This window comes from Oncorhynchus nerka, linkage group LG7 (assembly GCF_034236695.1).
Source record: "Oncorhynchus nerka isolate Pitt River linkage group LG7, Oner_Uvic_2.0, whole genome shotgun sequence".
Lineage (NCBI taxonomy): Eukaryota > Metazoa > Chordata > Actinopteri > Salmoniformes > Salmonidae > Oncorhynchus > Oncorhynchus nerka.
In genome coordinates this window covers 80791055-80818246 of record NC_088402.1, presented here as the reverse complement: position 1 = coordinate 80818246, position 27192 = coordinate 80791055, and the positions used below count along the sequence as shown (strand labels likewise).

The 27192-nt window shown below is 45.8% G+C and overlaps 1 protein-coding gene across 1 annotated transcript in view; it reads left to right on the top strand.

The window, feature by feature from the left end:
- Positions 1–27192, top strand: part of LOC115132497 (receptor tyrosine-protein kinase erbB-3-like) — a 37635-nt gene that overhangs the window by 5950 nt on the left and 4493 nt on the right. The window contains exons 2-24 of the mRNA XM_065020867.1: positions 464–618; positions 932–1118; positions 9373–9507; positions 9690–9752; positions 9894–10012; positions 10370–10511; positions 10720–10833; positions 11175–11292; positions 11392–11465; positions 11703–11793; positions 12107–12115; positions 17952–18154; positions 18552–18684; positions 18872–18965; positions 20560–20717; positions 20844–20897; positions 20999–21140; positions 21302–21520; positions 21798–21983; positions 26189–26347; positions 26466–26547; positions 26688–26834; positions 27071–27168. Of these exons, the coding sequence (XP_064876939.1) occupies positions 464–618; positions 932–1118; positions 9373–9507; positions 9690–9752; positions 9894–10012; positions 10370–10511; positions 10720–10833; positions 11175–11292; positions 11392–11465; positions 11703–11793; positions 12107–12115; positions 17952–18154; positions 18552–18684; positions 18872–18965; positions 20560–20717; positions 20844–20897; positions 20999–21140; positions 21302–21520; positions 21798–21983; positions 26189–26347; positions 26466–26547; positions 26688–26834; positions 27071–27168 (2882 nt within the window). The remainder of the gene's footprint in view (positions 1–463; positions 619–931; positions 1119–9372; positions 9508–9689; positions 9753–9893; positions 10013–10369; positions 10512–10719; positions 10834–11174; positions 11293–11391; positions 11466–11702; positions 11794–12106; positions 12116–17951; positions 18155–18551; positions 18685–18871; positions 18966–20559; positions 20718–20843; positions 20898–20998; positions 21141–21301; positions 21521–21797; positions 21984–26188; positions 26348–26465; positions 26548–26687; positions 26835–27070; positions 27169–27192) is intronic.

Genomic DNA, 27192 nt, shown 5'->3' with positions numbered 1-27192 from the left:
ATATCAACAGACATATTAACAGACATATCACCAGACATATTAATTGACATATCAACAGACATATCAAGAGACTTATTAACAGGCATATCAACAGACGTATTAACAGACATGTCAACAGACATATTAACAGACATATCAACAGACATATTAACAGACATGTCAATAGACTTGTTAACAGACATATTAACAGACATATCAACAGACATATTAACAGACATAACATTTAAACACAGCAACAGACATATCAACAGCATTCCATGTCAATAGACTCATCACTGCAGTCACACATACCACTATATGAGTCCAACTATCTAGGTTATTTTGTTGAAGCTCTTACTCCATACCAGTGCACTCCTTGCCTGAGGTACACTGGTCTCTCTGATTAGTTGGTTGGTTGATTGATTGAACAACACTGACAATAAACCTTCTTTCTTCTCCCCTCCTTCCTGTGTGTGTGTGTCAGTGGTGTGTACTGGTACCCAGAATGGGCTGAGCTCCACAGGATCCCAGGAGAACCAGTACAACCTGATCAAGAACCGCTACACAGGCTGTGAGATCATCATGGGTAACCTGGAGATCACCCAGATAGAGACTGACTGGGACTTCAGCTTCCTAGGGGTGAGACGGAGACACCATTTTTTATTATAAGATCTCTTGTTGTTCTTCTTCTTCTACTTCTTCTACTTCTTTCCTTCCATGAGACATGTTTATGAGGCCTCCTCTGGTAATTGAGGTAATCTGACAATGTGACTGTGTTTCAAGACGATCAGAGAGGTGACAGGGTACATCCTGTCTCTGTCCCTCCAGACCATCAGAGAGGTAACAGGATACATCCCGTCTCTAACCTGTCTGTCTAATTGTACTGTTACAGTAACAGTATTATCTCATCTGTAATCTGATGAACTCTGTAACTCTGTCTCTGTCCCTCCAGACCATCAGAGAGGTAACGGGCTACATCCTAATCGCCATGAACCACTTCAGACGTCTGCCTCTGGAACAGCTGCGTGTGATCAGGGGCAACACCCTGTACGACAGAGGGTTCGCCCTCTCTGTTTTCTACAACTACCCCAAGGAGGGCTCCAATGGCCTGCAGCACCTGGGACTCACATACCTCACTGGTGAGTGGAGGAAAGGATTAGGAGGGAGGGGGACAGGAGAGTACAGAAGGAAAGAGGAGAGGAGGGAAGGAGTGGGGGATATGGAGAAACGGAGAAGGAAAAAGGAGAGGAAAGAAGGAGGGATAGTGGTAGTGAGGAGGGGTTAACCCCCTGGAGTCCATTGACTCACCGCTGCGTCAATCTAAGTTACATAACAAAGAAATTCCCCATCAAAATCCGTCAGTTTAAACTAGAGATATCTGGGTTGGATGCGTCTCAATCCACCACATCCGTCAGTTTAAACTAGAGATATCTGGGTTGGATGTTTAAACCGTAGTTTAAACTAGAGATATCTGGGTTGGATGCGTCTCAATCCACCACATCCGCCAGTTTAAACTAGAGATATCTGGGTTGGATGCGTCTCAATCCACCACATCCGTCAGTTTAAACTAGAGATATCTGGGTTGGATGCGTCTCAATCCACCACATCCGCCAGTTTAAACTAGAGATATCTGGGTTGGATGCGTCTCAATTCACCACATCCGTTAGTTTAAACTAGAGATATCTGGGGGTTGCATTTGTTGCATTTGATATCTGTTGGATCTCAATCCACCACATCCGTCAGTTTAAACTAGAGATATCTGGGTTGGATGCGTCTCAATTCACCACATCCGTTAGTTTAAACTAGAGATATCTGGGGGGGGTTGCATTTGATGTGTCTCAATCCACCACATCCGTCAGTTTAAACTAGAGATATCTGGGTTGGATGCGTCTCAATCCACCACATCTGTCAGTTTAAACTAGAGATATCTGGGTTGGATGCGTCTCAATCCACCACATCCGTCAGTTTAAACTAGAGATATCTGGGGGGGGTCTTCTCACGTAAACTTCTGTAGTGTTTTGACAGTTTGACAGTTTGAATGGAAGTATGAAGGTAGGTTTGTGCCATACAAAAAGGGATTAAATATGTGTAAAAAAAAAAAGAAGGACAGATTTAGTACAGATACTTCAAACCTTGTTTCTTATGATTGATTTTTTGACTGTCCCTTTTGCCATTTACTGTATGAATGTGTTATTCAATGCTTTTCTATGGGCTTTAATAGTAAAGGCCAAGATCTATATCCCCCCTGCACCTTGGGTCAAAGAGAAAGCCAGGTGGAGCCAAGCCCCAGCACCTTATGGGTCCAAAAAGGAGTAGGATAGGAAGGAGGATAAACGTACTAATCCCAACACCAACCCTGGCTTCATGTCCTCAACTTGGTTCAACCCCAACCCCAACCCTGGCGTCATGTCCTCAACTTGGTTCAACCCCAACCCTGGCGTCATGTCCTCAACTTGGTTCAACCCCAACCTCAACCCTGGCTTCATGTCCTCAACTTGGTTCAACCCCAACCCCAACCCTGGCGTCATGTCCTCAACTTGGTTCAACCCCAACCCTGGCGTCATGTCCTCAACTTGGTTCAACCCCAACCTCAACCCTGGCTTCATGTCCTCAACTTGGTTCAACCCCAACCTCAACCCTGGCTTCATGTCCTCAACTTGGTTCAACCCCAACCCTGGCTTCATGTCCTCAACTTGGTTCAACCCCAACCCCAACCCTGGCTTCATGTCCTCAACTTGGTTCAACCCCAACCCCAACCCTGGCTTCATGTCCTCAACTTGGTTCAACCCCAACCCCAACCCTGGCTTCATGTCCTCAACTTGGTTCAACCCCAACCCTGGCTTCATGTCCTCAACTTGGTTCAACCCCAACCCCAACCCTGGCGTCATGTCCTCAACTTGGTTCAACCCCAACCTCAACCCTGGCTTCATGTCCTCAACTTGGTTCAACCCCAACCCCAACCCTGGCGTCATGTCCTCAACTTGGTTCAACCCCAACCCTGGCGTCATGTCCTCAACTTGGTTCAACCCCAACCTCAACCCTGGCTTCATGTCCTCAACTTGGTTCAACCCCAACCCCAACCCTGGCTTCATGTCCTCAACTTGGTTCAACCCCAACCCCAACCCTGGCGTCATGTCCTCAACTTGGTTCAACCCCAACCCTGGCGTCATGTCCTCAACTTGGTTCAACCCCAACCTCAACCCTGGCTTCATGTCCTCAACTTGGTTCAACCCCAACCCCAACCCTGGCGTCATGTCCTCAACTTGGTTCAACCCCAACCCTGGCGTCATGTCCTCAACTTGGTTCAACCCCAACCTCAACCCTGGCTTCATGTCCTCAACTTGGTTCAACCCCAACCCCAACCCTGGCGTCATGTCCTCAACTTGGTTCAACCCCAACCCTGGCGTCATGTCCTCAACTTGGTTCAACCCCAACCTCAACCCTGGCTTCATGTCCTCAACTTGGTTCAACCCCAACCTCAACCCTGGCTTCATGTCCTCAACTTGGTTCAACCCCAACCCCAACCCTGGCGTCATGTCCTCAACTTGGTTCAACCTCAACCCTGGCTTCATGTCCTCAACTTGGTTCAACCCCAACCTCAACCCTGGCTTCATGTCCTCAACTTGGTTCAACCCCAACCCTGGCTTCATGTCCTCAACTTGGTTCAACCCCAACCCCAACCCTGGCGTCATGTCCTCAACTTGGTTCAACCCCATCCCCAACCCTGGCGTCATGTCCTCAACTTGGTTCAACCCCAACCCTGGCTTCATGTCCTCAACTTGGTTCAACCCCAACCTCAACCCTGGCGTCATGTCCTCAACTTGGTTCAACCCCAACCCTGGCTTCGTGTCCTCAACTTGGTTCAACCCCAACCCTGGCGTCATGTCCTCAACTTGGTTCAACCCCAACCCCAACCCTGGCTTCATGTCCTCAACTTGGTTCAATCTCAACCCTGGCTTCATGTCCTCAACTTGGTTCAACCCCATCCCTGGCTTCATGTCCTCAACTTGGTTCAACCCCAACCCTGGCTTCATGTCCTCAACTTGGTTCAACCTCAACCCTGGCGTCATGTCCTCAACTTGGTTCAACCCCAACCCTGGCTTCATGTCCTCAACTTGGTTCAACCCCAACCCTGGCGTCATGTCCTCAACTTGGTTCAACCCCAACCCCAACCCTGGCGTCATGTCCTCAACTTGGTTCAACCCCAACCCTGGCGTCATGTCCTCAACTTGGTTCAACCCCAACCTCAACCCTGGCTTCATGTCCTCAACTTGGTTCAACCCCAACCTCAACCCTGGCTTCATGTCCTCAACTTGGTTCAACCCCAACCCCAACCCTGGCGTCATGTCCTCAACTTGGTTCAACCTCAACCCTGGCTTCATGTCCTCAACTTGGTTCAACCCCAACCTCAACCCTGGCTTCATGTCCTCAACTTGGTTCAACCCCAACCCTGGCTTCATGTCCTCAACTTGGTTCAACCCCAACCCCAACCCTGGCGTCATGTCCTCAACTTGGTTCAACCCCATCCCCAACCCTGGCGTCATGTCCTCAACTTGGTTCAACCCCAACCCTGGCTTCATGTCCTCAACTTGGTTCAACCCCAACCTCAACCCTGGCGTCATGTCCTCAACTTGGTTCAACCCCAACCCTGGCTTCGTGTCCTCAACTTGGTTCAACCCCAACCCTGGCGTCATGTCCTCAACTTGGTTCAACCCCAACCCCAACCCTGGCGTCATGTCCTCAACTTGGTTCAACCCCAACCCTGGCTTCATGTCCTCAACTTGGTTCAACCTCAACCCTGGCTTCATGTCCTCAACTTGGTTCAACCCCAACCCTGGCTTCATGTCCTCAACTTGGTTCAACCCCAACCCTGGCTTCATGTCCTCAACTTGGTTCAACCTCAACCCTGGCGTCATGTCCTCAACTTGGTTCAACCCCAACCCTGGCTTCATGTCCTCAACTTGGTTCAACCTCAACCCTGGCTTCATGTCCTCAACTTGGTTCAACCTCAACCCTGGCGTCATGTCCTCAACTTGGTTCAACCCCAACCCTGGCTTCATGTCCTCAACTTGGTTCAACCCCAACCCCAACCCTGGCTTCATGTCCTCAACTTGGTTCAACCCCAACCCCAACCCTGACTTCATGTCCTCAACTTGGTTCAACCCCAACCCTAGCCATCTCTAGCCATAACCCTAACCTTAATCCTAGCCATTGCCCTAATCCTAACCATAACCCTATCCCTAATCCTAGCCATAACCCGAATCCTAGCCATCCTAGCCATAACCCTAATCCTAGCCATAACCCTAATCCTAGCCATAACCCTGGTTTTAGAGAGAGAACTAAAATAGGACATGTGAAATGAGGAAAAGCTACAGAGACGTAGGAGAAATGAGAGAGAGAACAGAGGTGAAGAGATGCCAGACACGGAGGACACATTGTGTGGGTGGCAGGAGCCAGTGATTACTGTAAAACACCACACCCTCAGTGTGCAGACAGGTGTGTAATGGAACATGGCAGGGGGTGAGAAGGAGGAGTGAAGTGGAATTGATGGTAAAGACCTAACTAATGAATTTAGTGTGAAAGCAGAACTTCAAGTTATTCCCAACAACATGTTGAGTACCTGCCTCATATGTTTGTGTATGTTTGTGTACCTGCCTCATATGTCACAACCCCTCCAACCTCCAGGGAGAGGTTCTGGGAGCAGCTCCTCCCTACATGCTCCAGCATGTCGTGGTTATTGTTTAATGAAAGGGGAGTCTAACTGGAACTGTCTTAGTGTAACACAGATTTGATCTTCGTCTCTCACAGTCTCTCTGTCTCTGTCTCCCTATCGCTTTCCCTCCCTCCCCATCTATCTCAATTTCAATTTAAAGGGCTTTATTGGCATGGGAAACATATGTTTACAATACCAAAGCAAGTGAAATAGATAACAAACAAAAGTGAAATAAACAATAAAAAATGTATTTTAAACATTACACTTACAAAAGTTCCAAAATAATAAAAACATTTCAAATGTCATATTATGTCTATATACAGTGTTGTAATGATGTGCAAAGTACACCCGGGAAAATAAATAAATGTAAATATAGGTTATATTTACAATGGTGTTTGTTCTTCACTGGTTGTCCTTTTCTTCTGGCAACAGGTCACAAATCTTGCTGCTGTGATTGCCATTGTGGTATTTCAACCAATAGATATGGGAGTTTATCCAAATTTGTTTTCAAATTCTTTGTGGGTCTGTGTAATCTGAGAGAAATGTGTCTCTAATATGGTCATACAGGAAGTGCAGCTCAGTTTCCACCTCATTTTGGGGGCATTGTACACATAGCCTGTCTTCTCTTGAGAGCCAGGTCTTCCTTCGGCGACCTTTCTCAATAGCAAGGCTATGCTCACTGAGTCTGTACATAGCCAAAGCTTTCCTTACATTTGGGTCAGTCACGGTGGTCAGGTATTCTGACACTGTGTACTCTCTGTTTAGGGCCAAATAGCATTCTAGTTTGCTCAGCCTATTTGTAAATTCTTTCCAATTTGTCAAGTAATTATCTTTTTGTTTTCTCGTGATTTGTTTGGGTCTAATTGTGTTGCTGTCCAGCTTGCATAGGGGACTCTTCTCCAGGTTCATTTCTCTGTAGATGAGGGCTTTGTTATGGAAGGTTTGGGAATCGCTTCCTTTTAGGTGGTCGTAGAATTTAATGGCCCTTTTCTGGATTTTGATCATTAGCGGGTATCGGCCTAATTCTGCTCTGCATGCATTACATTTGGTGTTTTGCATTTTGCAGAATTCTACATGTAGAGTCTCAATGTGTTCTATAACTTTAGCCAGATCCTAATTGGTATGTCGAATTTTATGTTCCTTTTGATGGTATAGAAGGCTCTTCTTGCCTTGTCTCTCAGAACGTTCACAGCTTTGTGGAAGTTACCTGTGGCGCTGATGTTTCCGAAGGTATGTATCGTTTTTTGTGGGCACTGGGGCAACGGTGTCTAGATGGAATTTGAGTTTGTGGTCCTGGCAACCGGACCTTTTTTGGAACACCATTATTTTTGTCTTATTGAGATTTACTGTCAGGGCCCACGTCTGACAGAATCTGTGCAGAAGATCTAGGTGCTGCTGTAGACGATCCTTGGTTGGGGACAGAAGCACCAGATCATCAGCAAACAGTAGACATTTGACTTCAAATTCTAGTAGGGTGAGGCCGGGTGCTGCAGACTGTTCTAGTGCCCTCGCAAACTCGTTGTTATTTATGTTGAAGAGGATGGGGCTTAAGCTGCATCCCTGTCTCACCCCCCGGCCCTGTGGGAAGAAATGTGTGTGTTTTTTGCCAATTTTAACCGCACACTTGTTGTTTGTGTACATGGATTTTATAATGTCGTATATTTTTCCCCCAACACCACTTTCCATCAATTTGTATAGCAGACCCTCATGCTAAATTGAGTTGAAAGCTTTTTGAAATCAACAAAGAAGACTGTCTTTGTTTTGGTTTGTTTGTCAATTAGGTTGTGCAGGGTAAATATGTGGTCTCTCGTACGGTAATTTGGTAAAAAGACAGTTTTTGCTCAGTACATTGTTTTTTTTTGCAGAGGCAATGTACGAGTCTGCTGTTAATGATAATGCAGAGGATTTTCCCAAGGCTGCTGTTGACGGACCTCTGGCAGTCTCCATGGGGGTACCACAGGGTTCAATTCTCGGGCCGACTCTTTTCTCTGTTTTTATCAACGATGTCGCTCTTGCTGCGGGTGATTCCCTGATCCATCTCTACGCAGACGACACCATTCTGTATACATCTGGCCCTTCTTTGGACACTGTGTTAACCTCCAAACAAGCTTCAATGCCATACAACACTCCTTCTGTGGCCTCAAACTGCTCTTAAATGCTAGCAAAACCAAATGCATGCTTTTCAACCGTTTGCTGCCCGCACCAGCCCGCCCGACTAGCATCACTACTCTAGACGGTTCTGACCTAGAATACATAGACAACTACAAATACCTAGGTGTCTGGCTAGACTGTAAACTCTCCTTCCAGACTCATATCAAACATCTCCAATCCAAAATCAAATCTAGAATCGGCTTTCTATTTTGCAACAAAACCTCCTTCACTCACGCCGCCAAACTTACCCTAGTAAAACTGACTATCCTACCAATCCTCGACTTTGGCAATTGCATCTACAAAATAGCTTTCAATAGTCTACTCAGCAAACTGGATGCAGTCTATCACAGTGCCATCCGTTTTGTTACCAAAGCGCCTTATACCACCCACCACTGTGACCTGCATGCTCTAGTCGGCTGGCCCTCGCTACATATTCGTCGCCAGACCCACTGGTTCCAGGTCATCTATAAGTCTATGCTAGATAAATCCCCGCCTTATCTCAGCTCACTGGTCACGATAACAACACCCACCCGTAGCACGCGCTCCAGCAGGTATATCTCACTGGTCATCCCCAAAGCCAACACCTCATTTGTCCGCCTTTCCTTCCAGTTCTCTGTTGCCAGTGACTGGAACGAATTGCAAAAATCTCTGAAGCTGGAGACTTACATTTCCCTCACTAACTTTAAACATCAGCTATCTGAGCAGCTAACCGATCGCTGCAGCTGTACATAGTCCATCTGTAAATAGCCCACTCAATCTACCTACCTCATCCCCATATTGTTTTTATTTACTTTGCTGCTCTTCTGCACACCTGTACCACTACTTACACACCATCATCTGCTCATCATCATCTGCTCATCTATCACTCCAGTGTTAATCTGCTAAATTGTAATTACTTTGCCACTATGGCCTATTTATTGCCTTACCTCCTCATGCCATTTGCACACACTGTATATAGACTTCTATTTTCTTTCTTCTATTATATAATTGACTGTACGCTTGTTTATTCCATGTGTAACTCTGTGTTGTTGTTTGTGTCGCACTGCTTTGCTTTATCTTGGCCAGGTCGCAGTTGTAAATGAGAACTTCTTCTCAACTAGCTTACTTGGTTAAATAAAGGTGAAATAAAAATAAATAAAAAACAATCCTACAGTAGTTATTGTGGTCAAATTTGTCTCCACTTTTGTGGATTGTGGTGATCAGTCCTTGGTTCCTTATATTGGGGAATATGCCAGAGCTGTGGATGATAAAGAGTTTAGCCAATTGGAATTTGTGGTCTGTATATTTTATCATTTCATTTTGGATACCATCAACCCCACAGGCCTTTTTGGGTTGGAGGGTTTGTATTTTGTCCTGCACTTCATTCTCTCTCTCTCTCCCTGTCTCTCTCTCTCTCTTGCTCTCACTCTCCCTCTCCCTCTCCCCCCACCTCGCTCTCTCTCTCTGTCTCTCTGTCTCTCTCTCTCTCGCTCTCTCTCCCCCTCACCTCTCTCTCTCTCTCTCTCTCTCTCTCTCCCCCCTCTCTACAGAAATTCTGGAGGGGGGTGTCCAGATCGTCAACAACAGGTTCCTGAGCTATGGTCCCTGGGTGAACTGGGATGACATTGTGAGGGACAGGGATAGGGCCAAGGCTCCCATTGACATCCAGTATAACGGTCAGAGAGGTCAGTGTCTGTCCTCTAGAGTAGGTGGTTAGAGCCTGATCTGGAAAATGCTAAAAGAGATCAGGATTCCAGTTGAGATTCCAAACTCTGGCTAGACCATAAACTTTGACCTCTTTGACCTCTGTTCTTGGGTTAGCCATTGGCTGCTATATCTGACTGATAATGATGTTCCATGTGTGTAGGGCCTTGTCACCCTTCCTGTGGGGAGAACTGCTGGGGGTCTGGTGAAGAACACTGCCAGATCTGTGAGTTCTCTGCCTCCTTTTCATCTGGGTGTGCCACCTCTCAATCTCTTTCTTTTTCTCTCTCTCTCACCGTCTTGTCATATATTGTCACATGCTTTCCTACACTATCCTGTCACTGACCTCCCTCTCTGTACCCCTCAGTGACTAAGACGGTGTGCGCCCCTCAGTGTAACGGCCGCTGTTTTGGGACAAGCCCCAGGGACTGCTGTCACATAGAGTGTGCAGGGGGCTGCACTGCGTCTCAGGACATGGACTGCTTTGTGAGTGCCTTTCTATCTTTCCTACAGAGAAGCTAGTCATTCAGAAAGGAGTAGTGATTTAACAGTCATTTAACCTTAATAGCTGAATAGAGAGTCCACAGCCGTGTTGTCATCATTATTACATATATCGGAACCTTATTTAATTGGCTACGTATTGAGTTATCAAGTCATGGGCGTATGTCAGAACACCTACTGTATGGCACGTGCAGCTTTGAGGCTTTTAACTGTGTAGTGCAGTTCTGTAACAGCATATGAAGTAGCTAATTTACAGTAAGAAAGCTAATATAGATTACTTCATGAGAAGGTTCATGATTCATTCTAAATTGTATGTGTGTGTGTCTACCTCCCTACTCCCAGGCGTGCCGCCACTTCAACGACTCAGGCTCCTGTGTGCCCCAGTGTCCCCAGACTCTGATCTACAACAAGCAGACGTTTCAGATGGAGACGAACCCCAATGCCAAGTATCAGTACGGATCCATCTGTGTCTCCCATTGCCCCCGTGAGTACCCTTGTGTGTGTGTGTTTTTTTGTCTTCATTCTCATATTATTTTTCTCGTGTTCTCGTACTAAACTGGTGTCTGGTTATTTTTCTTAACACTGAACCAGCCAAGTGACATCTAGAACATCCAAGCCACTGCATGGTTCTGAATTCATGTGAATAGATGCCTCTGTCTCTTCTTCTCCTCTGCCCTCTTTCCCCCATACAGCCCACTTCGTGGTGGACGGCAGCTCCTGTGTGAGTGGTTGTCCTCCAGACAAGAAGGAGGTGGAGAGGAGTGGTCAGAGGCAGTGTGAGCTCTGTGGAGGGCTGTGCCCTAAAGGTAATCCAACACAGTCAATACACTAACACACCCTGGCCCAATCCCAGATACTCTCTCCTCGATTCCTCTCTCCTCGCCTACTTCTCCAGCCACGTTGGAGGTGAAGGTCTGAGGTCCCTCAGGATGTGAGGATATTGAGAAATAGTCCCTGTAGTGGATACATTCACTTTCAATGGTTGATTTATAGCTGCTAAATTAAGGGTGATTGTGTAGGAATTTTATGCTGTTATTTTTGGTAGTTTGGACATGATTCATGATTAGAGAGTGATTCTTCATACACAAGCCTGCAAGGGTTGCCTGAGCACAGAGACAGATTGATTGATTGATTGATCCCAAACTAGCCTGTGAGGGCACAGGGCCTGAGCACAGACAGACGGTGGACTCCAGTAACATTGACAGCTTCATCAACTGCACCAAGATACAGGGCAGTCTGCACTTCCTGGTCACAGGGATCCTTGGGTAAGTGAGTTCATTGCACTGGAAGCGTTGTAGTTTGATTGCTGCATTACGTAGCATTATCAGTACATGAACAGTAGATGTGCTCTGTGTATTGTTCAGTGATGACTATAAGAATATCCCACCTCTGGACCCTAAGAAGCTGGAAGTCTTCCGCTCTGTGCAGGAGATAACAGGTGTGTGTTTGTCTGTTTCTGTGTGTGTGTGCCTTTAGAGGTCTGTTTTCCTCTTACCAATCTCAAACTTGGCTTTTTTCCCTCTCCTACAGTATGTTGCTTTGTTGTTATACAGTATAACCAGAAATTGAAATCACAGTTTGTCCACCTTCTTACAGTCAGAGTCTGTCCAGCATGTGACTGTGTATATTTGCATTTGTGTAAACTATGTTTGCTTGCCCATTGTCTGATGTCCAGATATCCTAGCCATCCAGTCGTGGCCTAAAGAGCTATCAGATCTGTCAGTGTTCTCCAGTCTCACCACCATACAGGGAAGATCTCTTCACAAGTAAGGTTGTGTGTGTGTGTGTGTGTGTGTGTGTGTGTGTGTGTGTGTGTGTGTGTGTGTGTGTGTGTGTGTGTGTGTGTGTGTGTGTGTGTGTGTGTAAGAAAGTCCATATTTCTATATAACTCAAATGTCATTCTGTTTTGTGACATGTCATTTAATCCACCCAGTCTGTCCTCTGTTTGCTTTAATAATACCAGAGGCTGCTTTTTCGTCAACAGCTCATGTCATGCATGTCACTAGAGTATGTAATCTCTCTATCTCTCTTTATGTGCCTCACCTTCCTGTCCACTATGCTCCTGATGTCCCTCTCCAGCGCAAAGAGGTATGGCCTGAGCTGTGTGTGACTCCGTAACTTTTTGCTAAACCAAAGCATGGCCTAACACAGATAGTTGTTACTCTGGTGTTGTAGTATCTTAATGAAACTACCTATTGCAGTTTTAGCTTCTACCACAAATAAATGTTTATTTAATTGAATGTGTTGTTCTAGTCTCCTTCTGAGGTTTAAGGATGCTTTTTTCCCATTAGAGGTAAATTGATGATGCAGTATGTGGCTGCGTTTACACAGGCAGCCCAATTCTGATATTTCTTCCTCTAATTGGTCTTTTGACCAGTCAAATCAGATCTTTTCACATCACCTCTTTTTCACAGCTGATCTGATTGGTCAAGAGACCAATTAGTTTAGAAAATATCAGAATTGGGCTGCCTGTCTAAATGCAGCCAGGTATTTTCTCACCAATTGTGTTGTGATCTTTTTGTCAGAATTTCGAAAAAATACAGATTCCGATTTTGACACACTGAACCATTCACACCAAGTCCGATGCGTTTTCCCCTCCACTTTTCTGAAAATTTGTCAGAACGTCACCAACACTGCTGCGGTCATTCTCAGGTGCAAAATGTTCAATTTGATCAAAGTGGCAAGAGAGGATGCAGTAATGAGAGAAAAATTATATATGACAGGAACAAATGATATACTACTGGAACAAATGATATACTACTGGAACAAATTATATACTACTGGAACAAATGATATACTACTGGAACAAATTATATACTACTGGAACAAATGAGTAGTCAATCACCACCTTCCGGAGACACCTGAAACCCCACCTCTTTAAGGAATACCTAGGATAGGATAAAGTAATCCCTCTCACCCCCCCCCCCTTAAAAGATTTAGATGCACTACTGTTCCACTGGATGTCATAAGGTGAATGCACCAATTTGTAAGTCGCTCTGGATAAGAGCGTCTGCTAAATGACTTTAATGTAATGTAAATGTAAATGATATACTACTGGAACAAATTATATACTACTGGAACAAAAAATATACTACTGGAACAAATGATATACTACTGGAACAAATGATATACTACTGGAACAAATGATATACTACTGGAACAAATGATATACTACTGGAACAAATTATATACTACTGGAACAAATTATATACTACTGGAACAAATGATATACTACTGGAACAAATTATATACTACTGAAAATATTAGGATAGGCTATTCATCCAATAGGATGAATCATGAAAGGAGCTTGGCTTTGTTGCACCCCATTTATTAAGAGAGGAAACGTAAAAATGGCACCTGTCGTCAGTCCTCGCACATACGCTGACCATCATGACACATGCTGCATACACTTTTCTTTCTATCTGGTTAAAGAGATGAAGTCCAGACTTTCTGAATGGACATAGAGAATTAACCAACTCACACACACACACACACACACCCTAAAAGGACAGCGCATCTCACATAAGCAAATCACATGTATTCTTTCCCAAACTGTATTAAAAACCTTGCCTTAGCTTCAAAGCGTAATGCTAAATCAATGTAGCCTATCATATAAATTGACGAGGAAATATTTAAGGGGGAGATAGAGACAGCAGTGATATAGGCTATATGACGATGAAACTAACAACCATTAGAAAATAGAATCACAGGCATGCAACCTGTCCATAGCCTAATGATCAGCCTGTCCATAGCCCAATGGTCAGCCTGTCCATAGCCCAATGGTCAGCCTGTCCAAAGCCTCATGATCAGCCTGTCCATAGCCTCATGATCAGCCTGTCCATAGCCTAATGATCAGCCTGTCCATAGCCTAATGGTCAGCCTGTCCAAAGCCTCATGATCAGCCTGTCCATAGCCTAATGATCAGCCTGTCCATAGCCTAATGATCAGCCTGTCCATAGCCTAATGATCAGCCTGTCCATAGCCTAATTATCAGCCTGTCCATAGCCTAATGATCAGCCTGTCCCTAGCCTAATGATCAGCCTGTCCCTAGCCTCATGATCAGCCTGTCCATAGCCTCATGATCAGCCTGTCCATAGCCTAATGATCAGCCTGTCCATAGCCTAATGGTCAGCCTGTCCATATTCTAATGATCAGCCTGTCCATATTCTAATGATCAGCCTGTCCATAGCCTAATGATCAGCCTGTCCATAGCATTCTGATGAATAACCTGTCCATAGCCTAATGATCAGCCTGTCCATAGCCTAATGATCAGCCTGTCCCTAGCCTAATGATCAGCCTGTCCCTAGCCTAATGATCAGCCTGTCCATAGCCTAATGATCAGCCTGTCCATAGCCTAATGATCAGCCTGTCCCTAGCCTAATGATCAGCCTGTCCATAGCCTAATGATCAGCCTGTCCATATTCTAATGATCAGCCTGTCCATATTCTAATGATCAGCCTGTCCATATTCTAATGATCAGCCTGTCCATAGCCTAATGATCAGCCTGTCCATATTCTAATGATCAGCCTGTCCAAAGCCTCATGATCAGCCTGTCCATAGCCTAATGATCAGCCTGTCCATAGCCTAATGATCAGCCTGTCCATAGCCTAATGATCAGCCTGTCCATAGCATTCTAATGATCAGCCTGTCCATAGCATTCTAATGATCAGCCTGTCCATAGCATTCTAATGATCAGCCTGTCCATAGCCTAATGATCAGCCTGTCCATAGCCTAATGATCAGCCTGTCCATAGCCTAATGATCAGCCTGTCCATATTCTAATGATCAGCCTGTCCATAGCCTAATGATCAGCCTGTCCATAGCCTAATGATCAGCCTGTCCATAGCCTAATGATCAGCCTGTCCATAGCCTAATGATCAGCCTGTCCATATTCTAATGATCAGCCTGTCCATAGCCTAATGATCAGCCTGTCCATAGCCTAATGATCAGCCTGTCCATAGCCTAATGATCAGCCTGTCCATAGCCTAATGATCAGCCTGTCCATAGCCTAATGATCAGCCTGTCCATAGCCTAATGATCAGCCTGTCCATAGCCTAATGATCAGCCTGTCCATAGCCTAATGATCAGCCTGTCCCTAGCCTAATGATCAGCCTGTCCATAGCCTAATGATCAGCCTGTCCATAATGATCAGCCTGTCCATAGCCTAATGATCAGCCTGTCCATATTCTAATGATCAGCCTGTCCATATTCTAATGATCAGCCTGTCCATATTCTAATGATCAGCCTGTCCATAGCCTAATGATCAGCCTGTCCATATTCTAATGATCAGCCTGTCCAAAGCCTCATGATCAGCCTGTCCATAGCCTAATGATCAGCCTGTCCATAGCCTAATGATCAGCCTGTCCATAGCCTAATGATCAGCCTGTCCATAGCATTCTAATGATCAGCCTGTCCATATTCTAATGATCAGCCTGTCCATAGCATTCTAATGATCAGCCTGTCCATATTCTAATGATCAGCCTGTCCATAGCCTAATGATCAGCCTGTCCATAGCCTAATGATCAGCCTGTCCATAGCCTAATGATCAGCCTGTCCATATTCTAATGATCAGCCTGTCCATAGCCTAATGATCAGCCTGTCCATAGCCTAATGATCAGCCTGTCCATAGCATTCTAATGATCAGCCTGTCCATAGCCTAATGATCAGCCTGTCCATATTCTAATGATCAGCCTGTCCATAGCCTAATGATCAGCCTGTCCATAGCCTAATGATCAGCCTGTCCATAGCCTAATGATCAGCCTGTCCATAGCCTAATGATCAGCCTGTCCATAGCCTAATGATCAGCCTGTCCATAGCCTAATGATCAGCCTGTCCATAGCCTAATGATCAGCCTGTCCATAGCCTAATGATCAGCCTGTCCATAGCCTAATGATCAGCCTGTCCATAGCATTCTAATGATCAGCCTGTCCATAGCCTAATGATCAGCCTGTCCATAGCCTAATGATCAGCCTGTCCATAGCCTAATGATCAGCCTGTCCATAGCCTAATGATCAGCCTGTCCATAGCATTCTAATGATCAGCCTGTCCATAGCCTAATGATCAGCCTGTCCATATTCTAATGATCAGCCTGTCCATAGCCTAATGATCAGCCTGTCCATAGCCTAATGATCAGCCTGTCCATAGCCTAATGATCAGCCTGTCCATAGCCTAATGATCAGCCTGTCCATAGCCTAATGATCAGCCTGTCCATAGCCTAATGATCAGCCTGTCCATAGCCTAATGATCAGCCTGTCCATAGCCTAATGATCAGCCTGTCCATAGCATTCTAATGATCAGCCTGTCCATAGCCTAATGATCAGCCTGTCCATAGCCTAATGATCAGCCTGTCCATAGCCTAATGATCAGCCTGTCCATAGCCTAATGATCAGCCTGTCCATAGCCTAATGATCAGCCTGTCCATAGCCTAATGATCAGCCTGTCCATAGCATTCTAATGATCAGCCTGTCCATAGCCTAATGATCAGCCTGTCCATAGCCTAATGATCAGCCTGTCCATAGCCTAATGATCAGCCTGTCCATAGCCTAATGATCAGCCTGTCCATAGCCTAATGATCAGCCTGTCCATAGCCTAATGATCAGCCTGTCCATAGCCTAATGATCAGCCTGTCCATAGCCTAATGATCAGCCTGTCCATATTCTAATGATCAGCCTGTCCATAGCCTAATGATCAGCCTGTCCATATTCTAATGATCAGCCTGTCCATAGCCTAATGATCAGCCTGTCCATATTCTAATGATCAGCCTGTCCATAGCCTAATGATCAGCCTGTCCATAGCCTAATGATCAGCCTGTCCATAGCCTAATGATCAGCCTGTCCATAGCCTAATGATCAACCGTTGATACATTTCAGTGAAGCATTTGATACTTTAATTTGAGTTTTTTTAATCTAAATCTGTTCAACCATTTATTGAAAAGTTTTTTTTGTCTCTGTCTTTTAGGGTTGCCTTTAACACAAGTGGTCTAGGCCTAGATTAACTTTAGCAGGCCTATGATATATAGCCTCATACACTGTACATGCTATATGATTGATGGATGAATATATCCTTGAATATAGTCTTCTTCACTGTTCTCTTCTTGCACAATTCATGCATCTCCGCTGGACTGTCTCTTCCCCCTCTCTCTAGCCCTGGAATGTGTAGCCTATATATAGATAATGAACCGTTTATTAGGTACACCCATCTACTACTGGGTTGGACACCCCCTGTGCTTCAAGAACAGCCTGAATTCATTGTGGCATGGAAACGTTCCTCAAAAACATTCCCCGAACCATTACACCACCGCCACCAGCCTGTACCGCTGACACCAGGCAGGACGGGGCCATGAAGCTGCTTCTTCATGTTTTGAGCTGATAGGAGTGGAACCCAGTGTGGTCATCTGCTGTAACTTATTTTAAGCAAACATTTTTAAACTAAGGTCTATTCAAGGAGAGTAGTATCAATTGGTTGTCTTGCTTGCTGAATGGCTATACAATAGGCTACAGTGTTGGCAATGAACTGGAGGGGAAGTTTGAATGGAAAGAGTGACGTGTGGCTCTGGTGTGGTGTGATCACATTGGCTAAATTGATACATTGCTGCACAGCAAATGTAAAAATATATATATTTATTAATCAATTCACACAACGAAGCCACAGACCTGTCAGTGGATGTGTCCCAGATAACAATTTCTATTTCTATCAACAGTTTATTTTCTCGTGCAAAAAGACGCAAAAATCAAACCTGTTCCAAATAAATAATAATTGATGGATTGCGGCAGGACAATATTTAGCAATTGGTGTGAACAGTGTCATAAACAAGACGTGCTCGTGTTTTCTGAATAAGGAACTTGGTGAGAAAGGGCCTTTAGAGGTCGTTTTACTTCTGTTTTCCTCTTACCAATCTCAAACTTTGCTTTTCTCCTCTCCTCCAGGCGTTTCTCTCTGATGGTCATGCGTGTTGCATCCATCACCTCTCTAGGTCTGCGTTCCCTGAGAGAGATCAGTGACGGCAACGTGTACCTCAGCCACAACGCCAAACTGTGTTACCACCACACCGTCAACTGGACACGCCTGTTCACCGGGCACGCCACACGCCTCAACGACATCAAGGACAACAGGCCTCTGAGAGAGTGTGGTGAGACATCTCAGCTACTAGCTGTTTCAATCTTGCAGGGCCATATTCTGACCTGAGATCTGCACGTTGAATTCCAATTTTCAAGTTGACTTTAATTATGATTCAAGTGAAAGTCAGAGATGCATGTACTTATCTCTCGTGAGGCAAGCCTACCTCATGCCTTTTGCACACAATGTATATAGACTCCCCTTTTTTTGTCCTACTGTGTTATTGACTTGTTAATTGTTTACTCCATGTGTAACTCTGTGTTGTCTGTTCACACTGCTATGCTTTATCTTGGCCAGGTCGCAGTTGCAAATGAGAACTTGTTCTCAACTAGCCTACCTGGTTAAATAAATGTGAAATAAACAAATAAAAAATAAATCTCAACACTGAATCATGTTGTTGTTGTTTACAGTTGAGGAGGATCACGTGTGTGACCCACTGTGTTCAGACTCAGGCTGCTGGGGCCCGGGGCCTGACCAGTGTCTCTCCTGCAGGAACCACAGCCGAGATTCTACCTGTGTGGCACACTGCAACTTCTACACAGGGTCAGTGGGAGTGTGTGTGTTACTTGTGTGTGAGGTGTGAGAGAGATTAAAATTGAGATAGAGAGTTGGCTGTGTGTGTGTGTGTGTGTGTGTGTGTGTGTGTGTGTGTGTGTGTGTGTGTGTGTGTGTGTGTGTGTGTGTGTGTGTGCGTGCGTTTTAACCATCTGTTTTGTCCCTCCACCACCAGTCAGCCCAGGGAGTTTGCGGGGCCAAAGGGGGAGTGTGTCGCATGTCATCCAGAATGCCAACCGCAGTATGGGAGGGATAGCTGCACTGGACCGGTACACAAACTCTCTCTCTCTCTCTCTCTCTCTATCTCGCTTGGTATTCTATCTCTTTCGTCCCATCTCTCACTCTCTATCTCTCTCTCTTGTCCTCTTGATGTCTCTCTCAATCTCCCCATCAACTAAACCTCACTGCTAGCTTCACATATACAGTCTATAAGTGAAATGACAAAGGATATTGGCTGAGATCGAATACTTTGACACTGTTCTTGGCTTTTCATTCTCTCATTCGTCAGATGATTGTGGTGCATGACTCTGTACTGTAACAGCCAACTCAGTCATGAAACATCTCCTCCCACATAGTTTCTACATTAGCCTCTGTAAACATGGGCTTTTCTGTGATATTACTGGACTGTCAAATACAAGGCGATATAGGCATTTGTTTGCTCTTGGCTTATCAGCATTTCTCCCTAATCTTATAGGACATTGTATTGTAACTTTAAACGGTGATGACTCATTCGGAAGGTAACCCACACACACCTTTCCACATCACATACCCTGCACATGACGTCATCCACCTCAATATAATGGAAATAACACCTAACCAAAAAGGCTGGACTATTTCCTCCTACCTTTTAGGATTTCATATTTATTTTCATCCTGGGCTGTAGTATATTGGTCCATTAGCTTTCACAAATCACATCAATATCTGTTTCTGTTTCTTGTTCTGACTAAGTGTAAAAAAAATGTGTTTGAGAGATACATTAGAGAAAGACTGTTGTATTATTTAACTGTTCATTAATATAATGGATAAAATGACCTCTTTTCTGACATTGGTAAGTGATTTCTCTCTCTCTCTCCACAACCCCCCTTTCTCCTTCTTTCTCCCCCTCCCTCTCTCTCTCTCTCCATCACCCCCTCTCTCCTTCTTTCTCCCCCTCCCTCTCTCTCCTCCATCACCCCCTCTCTCCTTCTTTCTCCCCCTCCCTCTCTCTCTTTCCAACACCCCCTCTCTCCTTCTTTCTCCCCTCCCTCTCTCTCTTTCCAACACCCCCTCTCTCCTTCTTTCTCCCCTCCCTCTCTCTCTCCATCCCCATCCTCTCTCCTTCTCCCCCCTCTTTCCAACACCCCACTCTCTCCTTCTTTCTCCCCCTCCCTCTCTCTCTTTCCAACACCCCCTCTCTCCTTCTTTCTCCCCCTCCCTCTCTCTCTTTCCAACACCCCTCTCTCTCTTTCTTTCTCCCCCTCACTCTCTCTCTTTCCAACACCCCCTCTCTCCTTCTTTCTCCCCTCTCTCTCCATCCCCATCCTCTCTCCTTCTTTCTCCCCCTCCCTCTCTCTCTTTCCAACACCCCCTCTATCCTTCTTTCTCCCCTCCCCCTCTCTCTCCATCCCCATCCTCTCTCCTTCTTTCTCCCCCTCCCTCTCTCTCTCTCCATCACCCCCTCTCCTTCTTTCTCCCCTCACTCTCTCGCTCTCCCCTCCCTCTCTCGCTCCATCACCCCCTCTCCTTCTTTCTCCCCTCCCTGTCTCACACTCCCCTCCCTCTCTCTCTCCATCACCCCCCTCTCTCCTTATTTCTCCCCCTCCCTGTCTCGCACTCCCCTCCCTCTCTCTCTCTCCCTTCCCCCCATTTCTCTCCCTCTCTCAGGGGTCTGATGAGTGTGTGATGTGTTCCAGTCTGAGAGACGGTCCTCACTGTGTGTTCTCCTGCCCCAGTGGGGTGAACGGAGAGAAGGGGCAGTTCATCTACAAATACCCCAACAAGGACAGCTACTGTGAGCCCTGCCATGTCAACTGCACACAGGGGTGAGCGTGTGTGTGTGTGTGTGTGTGTGTGTGTGTGTGTGTGTGTGTGTGTGTGTGTGTGTGTGTGTGTGTGTGTGTGTGTGTGTGTGTGTGTGCAGTAGAGTGACACTGTGCATCTTGTTGCAGGTGTTCTGGTCCAGGGTTGAGTGACTGTATAGACAACACTAGACAGTCCACTAGGTGAGTGTCTCTCCCTGCTGGTGGTTATATATACACACACACACCCCACTCAAACACACACACACAAACACACCAGACATTTACATATTTTTCTCCTGTAGCACTCAGATCACAGGAATAGCTTTAGGAGTGCCGGCTGCCCTCATAGTCTGCCTGGCATTGTTTGTGTTGGGCATGCTGTACCACCGTGGCCGGGCCATCCGCAGGAAGAGAGCCATGAGGAGGTACCTGAAGAGTGAGGAGGTGAGGTTGAAAAATATATGTCAAATTCAATAGAATACTGGTATATCTCTACAACATAACTGAAAGGAAGTCTGCAGAGTTGTGGGACACATTGGACATATCCAAAAGATCTTTCCAAACTCGCAGTATAAATGTAACAGGTCTGTGTGTGTTGTTAAAAGAGTTTTGAGCCGCTGGGGCCAGGAGAGAAAGGGGCTAACATTCATGCCCGGATCCTGAGGGCCCCAGAGCTGAAGAAGGTCAAAGCCCTTGGCTCTGGAGTGTTTGGTACTGTACACAAAGGCCTGTGGATCCCTGAGGGAGACTCTGTGAAGATTCCTGTAGCCATTAAGACCATCCAGGACCACACAGGCAGACAGACCTTCACTGAGATCACTGATGTAAGAACCACACACTCATAACACACCGACACTCAGTAACAATACTAACGTCTGATTCCTAGTCACCAGATATGTTTGTGTAATGGAGGTGAGTTTTATTGAAGAGTAACCTTGCATGAGACATAAATACTTGTGTTAACTCCATGAACTAATGCCTGGGCTTTAGCTCACCAAGCTAACACAGTCTTGTGGTGTGTAGGAGATCCTGTCTGATTCCCTCTCCATCTCCCTCTCTCTCTCTTGCGCTCTCGTTCTCTCTGTGTGTCCTCCTTTGCAGCACATGTTGTCCATGGGCAGTCTAGACCACCCGTATATCGTCAGGCTCTTAGGTGTCTGTCCAGGTGCCAGTCTTCAGCTGGTCACCCAGCTCAGCAGCCAGGGGTCCTTACTGAAGCACATCAGGCACCACAGGGGCAACCTGGATCCACAGAGGCTTCTCAACTGGTGTGTACAGATAGCTAAGGTGAGGTCATGATCACTAAAGGGTAGAACCATTTTTGGATCCAGGTGGTTTTCCCCTCAAAGAACCCAGAACCCTTTAAGGGTGTTTTCACATATAGTATAGTCCTCTTTAAGATAAATGATCTCAGTCCTCCTTAAAGTGAACTCTGGGGTAAAATAAAGCAAAATAACTCAGTTCTCTTTGTATTCACACTGCCCTTGCCTTTGAATTTGGACTCAACCCTTTTGCCTGTTCACTTCACATTGCTATATTTAGAAAGGAACCAAAATCTTTTTCCAACATTCACTCAATGCACTCTGGGTTTTTCCAATGTACAGGAGAGACCATTCCATCAAAACGTACATTTTGGAAGCTACTAGATTGCATTTAGTTAAAAGATGAGACAATTGTAATCAGAAGATACTATTAACATGTAAATATTATTGGTAACAGAATAAATAACAGAATAATAACTGCAGACAATATAATGCTATATTGGAAAATTGTAAACCCAATGTAGGCTACTGCTTCTTTCAGAGCTAGAATTGATTTTGTACCCTAAGTTGTGATTCTCACCAAATATGTTGTCTTCTCACACTATTCAAACCCCACAATATAGTAAACTGTTTATTACACTGCTGTATTGTAGCCTATAGATCACATTTAGCAAACAAATCATCTGAACTAAAAACTCAGATTATCCCGCAAACCTGTACATCCTCTTCTCTCTTTAGTGGCACCAAAGTGATGGGTTATGTCAGGGGAAACAATGCTGCAGAAGTCTAGTGTGAGGGGTTATGTCAGGGGAAACAATGCTGCAGAAGTCTAGTGTGAGGGGTTATGTCAGGGGAAACAATGCTGCAGAAGTCTAGTGTGAGGGGTTATGTCAGGGGAAACAATGCTGCAGAAGTCTATTGTGAGGGGTTATGTCAGGGGAAACAATGCTGCAGAAGTCTAGTGTGAGGGGTTATGTCAGGGGAAACAATGCTGCAGAAGTCTAGTGTGAGGGGTTATGTCAGGGGGAACAATGCTGCAGAAGTCTAGTGTGAGGGGTTATGTCAGGGGAAACAATGCTGCAGAAGTCTAGTGTGAGGGGTTATGTCAGGGGGAACAATGCTGCAGAAGTCTATTGTGAGGGGTTATGTCAGGGGAAACAATGCAGCAGAAGTCTAGTGTGAGGGGTTATGTCAGGGGAAACAATGCTGCAGAAGTCTAGTGTGAGGGGTTATGTCAGGGGAAACAATGCTGCAGAAGTCTAGTGTGAGGGGTTATGTCAGGGGAAACAATGCTGCAGAAGTCTAGTGTGAGGGGTTATGTCAGGGGAAACAATGCTGCAGAAGTCTAGTGTGAGGGGTTATGTCAGGGGAAACAATGCTGCAGAAGTCTAGTGTGAGGGGTTATGTCAGGGGAACAATGCTGCAGAAGTCTAGTGTGAGGGGTTATGTCAGGGGAAACAATGCTGCAGAAGTCTAGTGTGAGGGGTTATGTCAGGGGAAACAATGCTGCAGAAGTCTAGTGTGAGGGGTTATGTCAGGGGAAACAATGCTGCAGAAGTCTAGTGTGAGGGGTTATGTCAGGGGAAACAATGCTGCAGAAGTCTAGTGTGAGGGGTTATGTCAGGGGAAACAATGCTGCAGAAGTCTAGTGTGAGGGGTTATGTCAGGGGAAACAATGCTGCAGAAGTCTAGTGTGAGGGGTTATGTCAGGGGACAATGCTGCAGAAGTCTAGTGTGAGGGGTTATGTCAGGGGAAACAATGCTGCAGAAGTCTAGTGTGAGGGGTTATGTCAGGGGAAACAATGCTGCAGAAGTCTAGTGTGAGGGGTTATGTCAGGGGAAACAATGCTGCAGAAGTCTAGTGTGAGGGGTTATGTCAGGGGAAACAATGCTGCAGAAGTCTAGTGTGAGGGGTTATGTCAGGGGAAACAATGCTGCAGAAGTCTAGTGTGAGGGGTTATGTCAGGGGAAACAATGCTGCAGAATGTCTGCTGCAGTGTGAGGGGTTATGTCAGGGGAAACAATGCTGCAGAAGTCTAGTGTGAGGGGTTATGTCAGGGGAACAATGCTGCAGAAGTCTAGTGTATGGGGTTATGTCAGGGGAAACAATGCTGCAGAAGTCTCGTGTGTGGGGTTATGTCAGGGGAAACAATGCTGCAGAAGTCTAGTGTGTGGGGTTATGTCAGGGGAAACAATGCTGCAGAAGTCTAGTGTGAGGGGTTATGTCAGGGGAAACAATGCTGCAGAAGTCTAGTGTGAGGGGTTATGTCAGGGGAAACAATGCTGCAGAAGTCTAGTGTGAGGGGTTATGTCAGGGGAAACAATGCTGCAGAAGTCTAGTGTGAGGGGTTATGTCAGGGAAACAATGCTGCAGAAGTCTAGTGTGAGGGGTTATGTCAGGGGAAACAATGCTGCAGAAGTCTAGTGTGTGGGGTTATGTCAGGGGAAACAATGCTGCAGAAGTCTAGTGTGTTATGGGGTTATGTCAGGGGAAACAATGCTGCAGAAGTCTAGTGTGAGGGGTTATGTCAGGGGAAACAATGCTGCAGAAGTCTAGTGTGTGGGGTTATGTCAGGGGAAACAATGCTGCAGAAGTCTAGTGTGAGGGGTTATGTCAGGGGAAACAATGCTGCAGAAGTCTAGTGTGTGGGGTTATGTCAGGGGAAACAATGCTGCAGAAGTCTAGTGTGAGGGGTTATGTCAGGGGTCTAGTGTGAAACAATGCTGCAGAAGTCTAGTGTGTGGGGTTATGTCAGGGGAAACAATGCTGCAGAAGTCTAGTGTGTGGGGTTATGTCAGGGGGAACAATGCTGCAGAAGTCTAGTGTGAGGGGTTATGTCAGGGGAAACAATGCTGCAGAAGTCTAGTGTGAGGGGTCATGTCAGGGGAAACAATGCTGCAGAAGTCTAGTGTGAGGGGTTATGTCAGGGGAAACAATGCTGCAGAAGTCTAGTGTGAGGGGTTATGTCAGGGGAAACAATGCTGCAGAAGTCTAGTGTGAGGGGTTATGTCAGGGGAAACAATGCTGCAGAAGTCTAGTGTGTGGGGTTATGTCAGGGGAAACAATGCTGCAGAAGTCTAGTGTGAGGGGTTATGTCAGGGAAACAATGCTGCAGAAGTCTAGTGTGAGGGGTCATGTCAGGGAAACAATGCTGCAGAAGTCTAGTGTGAGGGTTATGTCAGGGGAAACAATGCTGCAGAAGTCTGCTGCAGTGTGAGTGGTTATGTCAGGGGAAACAATGCTGCAGAAGTCTAGTGTGAGGGGTTATGTCAGGGGAAACAATGCTGCAGAAGTCTAGTGTGAGGGGTCATGTCAGGGGGAACAATGCTGCAGAAGTCTAGTGTGAGGGGTTATGTCAGGGGAAACAATGCTGCAGAAGTCTAGTGTGTGGGGTTATGTCAGGGGAAACAATGCTGCATAAGTCTAGTGTGAGGGGTTATGTCAGGGGAAACAATGCTGCAGAAGTCTAGTGTGAGGGGTTATGTCAGGGGAAACAATGCTGCAGAAGTCTAGTGTGAGGGGTTATGTCAGGGGAAACAATGCTGCAGAAGTCTAGTGTGAGGGGTTATGTCACGGGAAACAATGCTGCAGAAGTCTAGTGTGAGGGGTTATGTCAGGGGAAACAATGCTGCAGAAGTCTAGTGTGAGGGGTTATGTCAGGGGAAACAATGCTGCAGAAGTCTAGTGTGAGGGGTTATGTCAGGGGGAACAATGCTGCAGAAGTCTAGTGTGTGGGGTTATGTCAGGAGAAACAATGCTGCAGAAGTCTAGTGTGTGGGGTTATGTCAGGGGAAACAATGCTGCAGAAGTCTAGTGTGTGGTGTGGGAATAATGACAAGCGAACCTGGGGGGCTTTGCGTTCACAATGTCCCAAAAAAGAACCAGACCGCGGAATTTAAGCGAACCGAACTCAGACCCCCTCTCAAGATGGTCTCAGATCAGTTAGCTTTGGGGGCTCTTGTGAGGGGTCCGAGTTCCTTTGGAGTGTTCACACTGCACAAACAATTAAGCGAACTGCACAATGTTCACAAAAAATGTCTGAAAGGGAAAAAGTGTGAAAACACCCTAAAACCCCTTTGGTTAAAAGGTTCTACCTGGAACCAAAATCAAAAAAGGTTAAAAAAGTGTTTTCTTACCCTTCATGATTCTAAGACTCTTATTGAGTCTCACGGTTTCACAGTTATTATCATGACTGTTTTGTGGGTGACCTCTTGTGTGTCTGTCTTCAGGGCATGTATTATCTGGAGGAACACTGTATGGTGCACAGGAACCTGGCTGCGAGGAACGTGATGCTAAAGAATGATTACTTCGTCCAGATTTCAGACTACGGTGTGGCTGACCTGCTCTATCCTGATGACAAGAAATATGTCTACAGTGACAGTAACAAGGTACTCAGGACACACATTCACCGCTCCATTCACCTGGATTCATCAAGATATTGTATGTCACAAGTTGTTGTCCACAGTAAACAGACAAAATGAGCTTCTGCTTCTATGTTTCTCCCAGACTCCCATAAACATCAAATGGATGGCCCTGGAAAGCATCCTGTTCCGAACATACACTCATCAGAGTGACGTCTGGAGTTATGGTCAGACAGCATGGTCATAAGTGTCTGTCTGTCTGTCTGTCCGTCCGTCCGTCTGTCTGTCTGTCTGTCTGTCTGTCTGTCCCTACATCTGTTTGTGTTAAACATCTATGTCATCATGACATAACCTCTCCCCTCTGCAGGAGTGACAGTGTGGGAGATGATGTCATTCGGAGCAGAGCCCTACGCATCCATGCAGCCCCAAGATGTCCCCAGTGTACTGGAGAAGGGAGAGCGCCTGTCCCAGCCCCACATCTGTACTATAGACGTGTACATGGTCATGGTTAAGTGTGAGTGACCGTTCAAAAGTCATGTACACACTATGCACATCCAACAGACTACTGAACTGCCATGGGATAAGAGGAAAAATACTAGCATGATTTGGACCACAAATGACCACAAACGATCCTCATCGGAATATTAATGGTTGAAATTTCTTTTCCGTGGGGTGACTAAACACCCAGCAACCTTTGGACATTTGGACATGACCTTTGGACATGATAATTGTATTGTTTTCTAATACCAGGCTGGATGATTGATGAGAATATTCGCCCGACCTTCAAAGAACTGGCCAATGACTTTATTCGCATGGCAAGAGACCCACCTCGCTACCTTGTCATCAAGGTAAGGAAAAGATTACAGCACTTT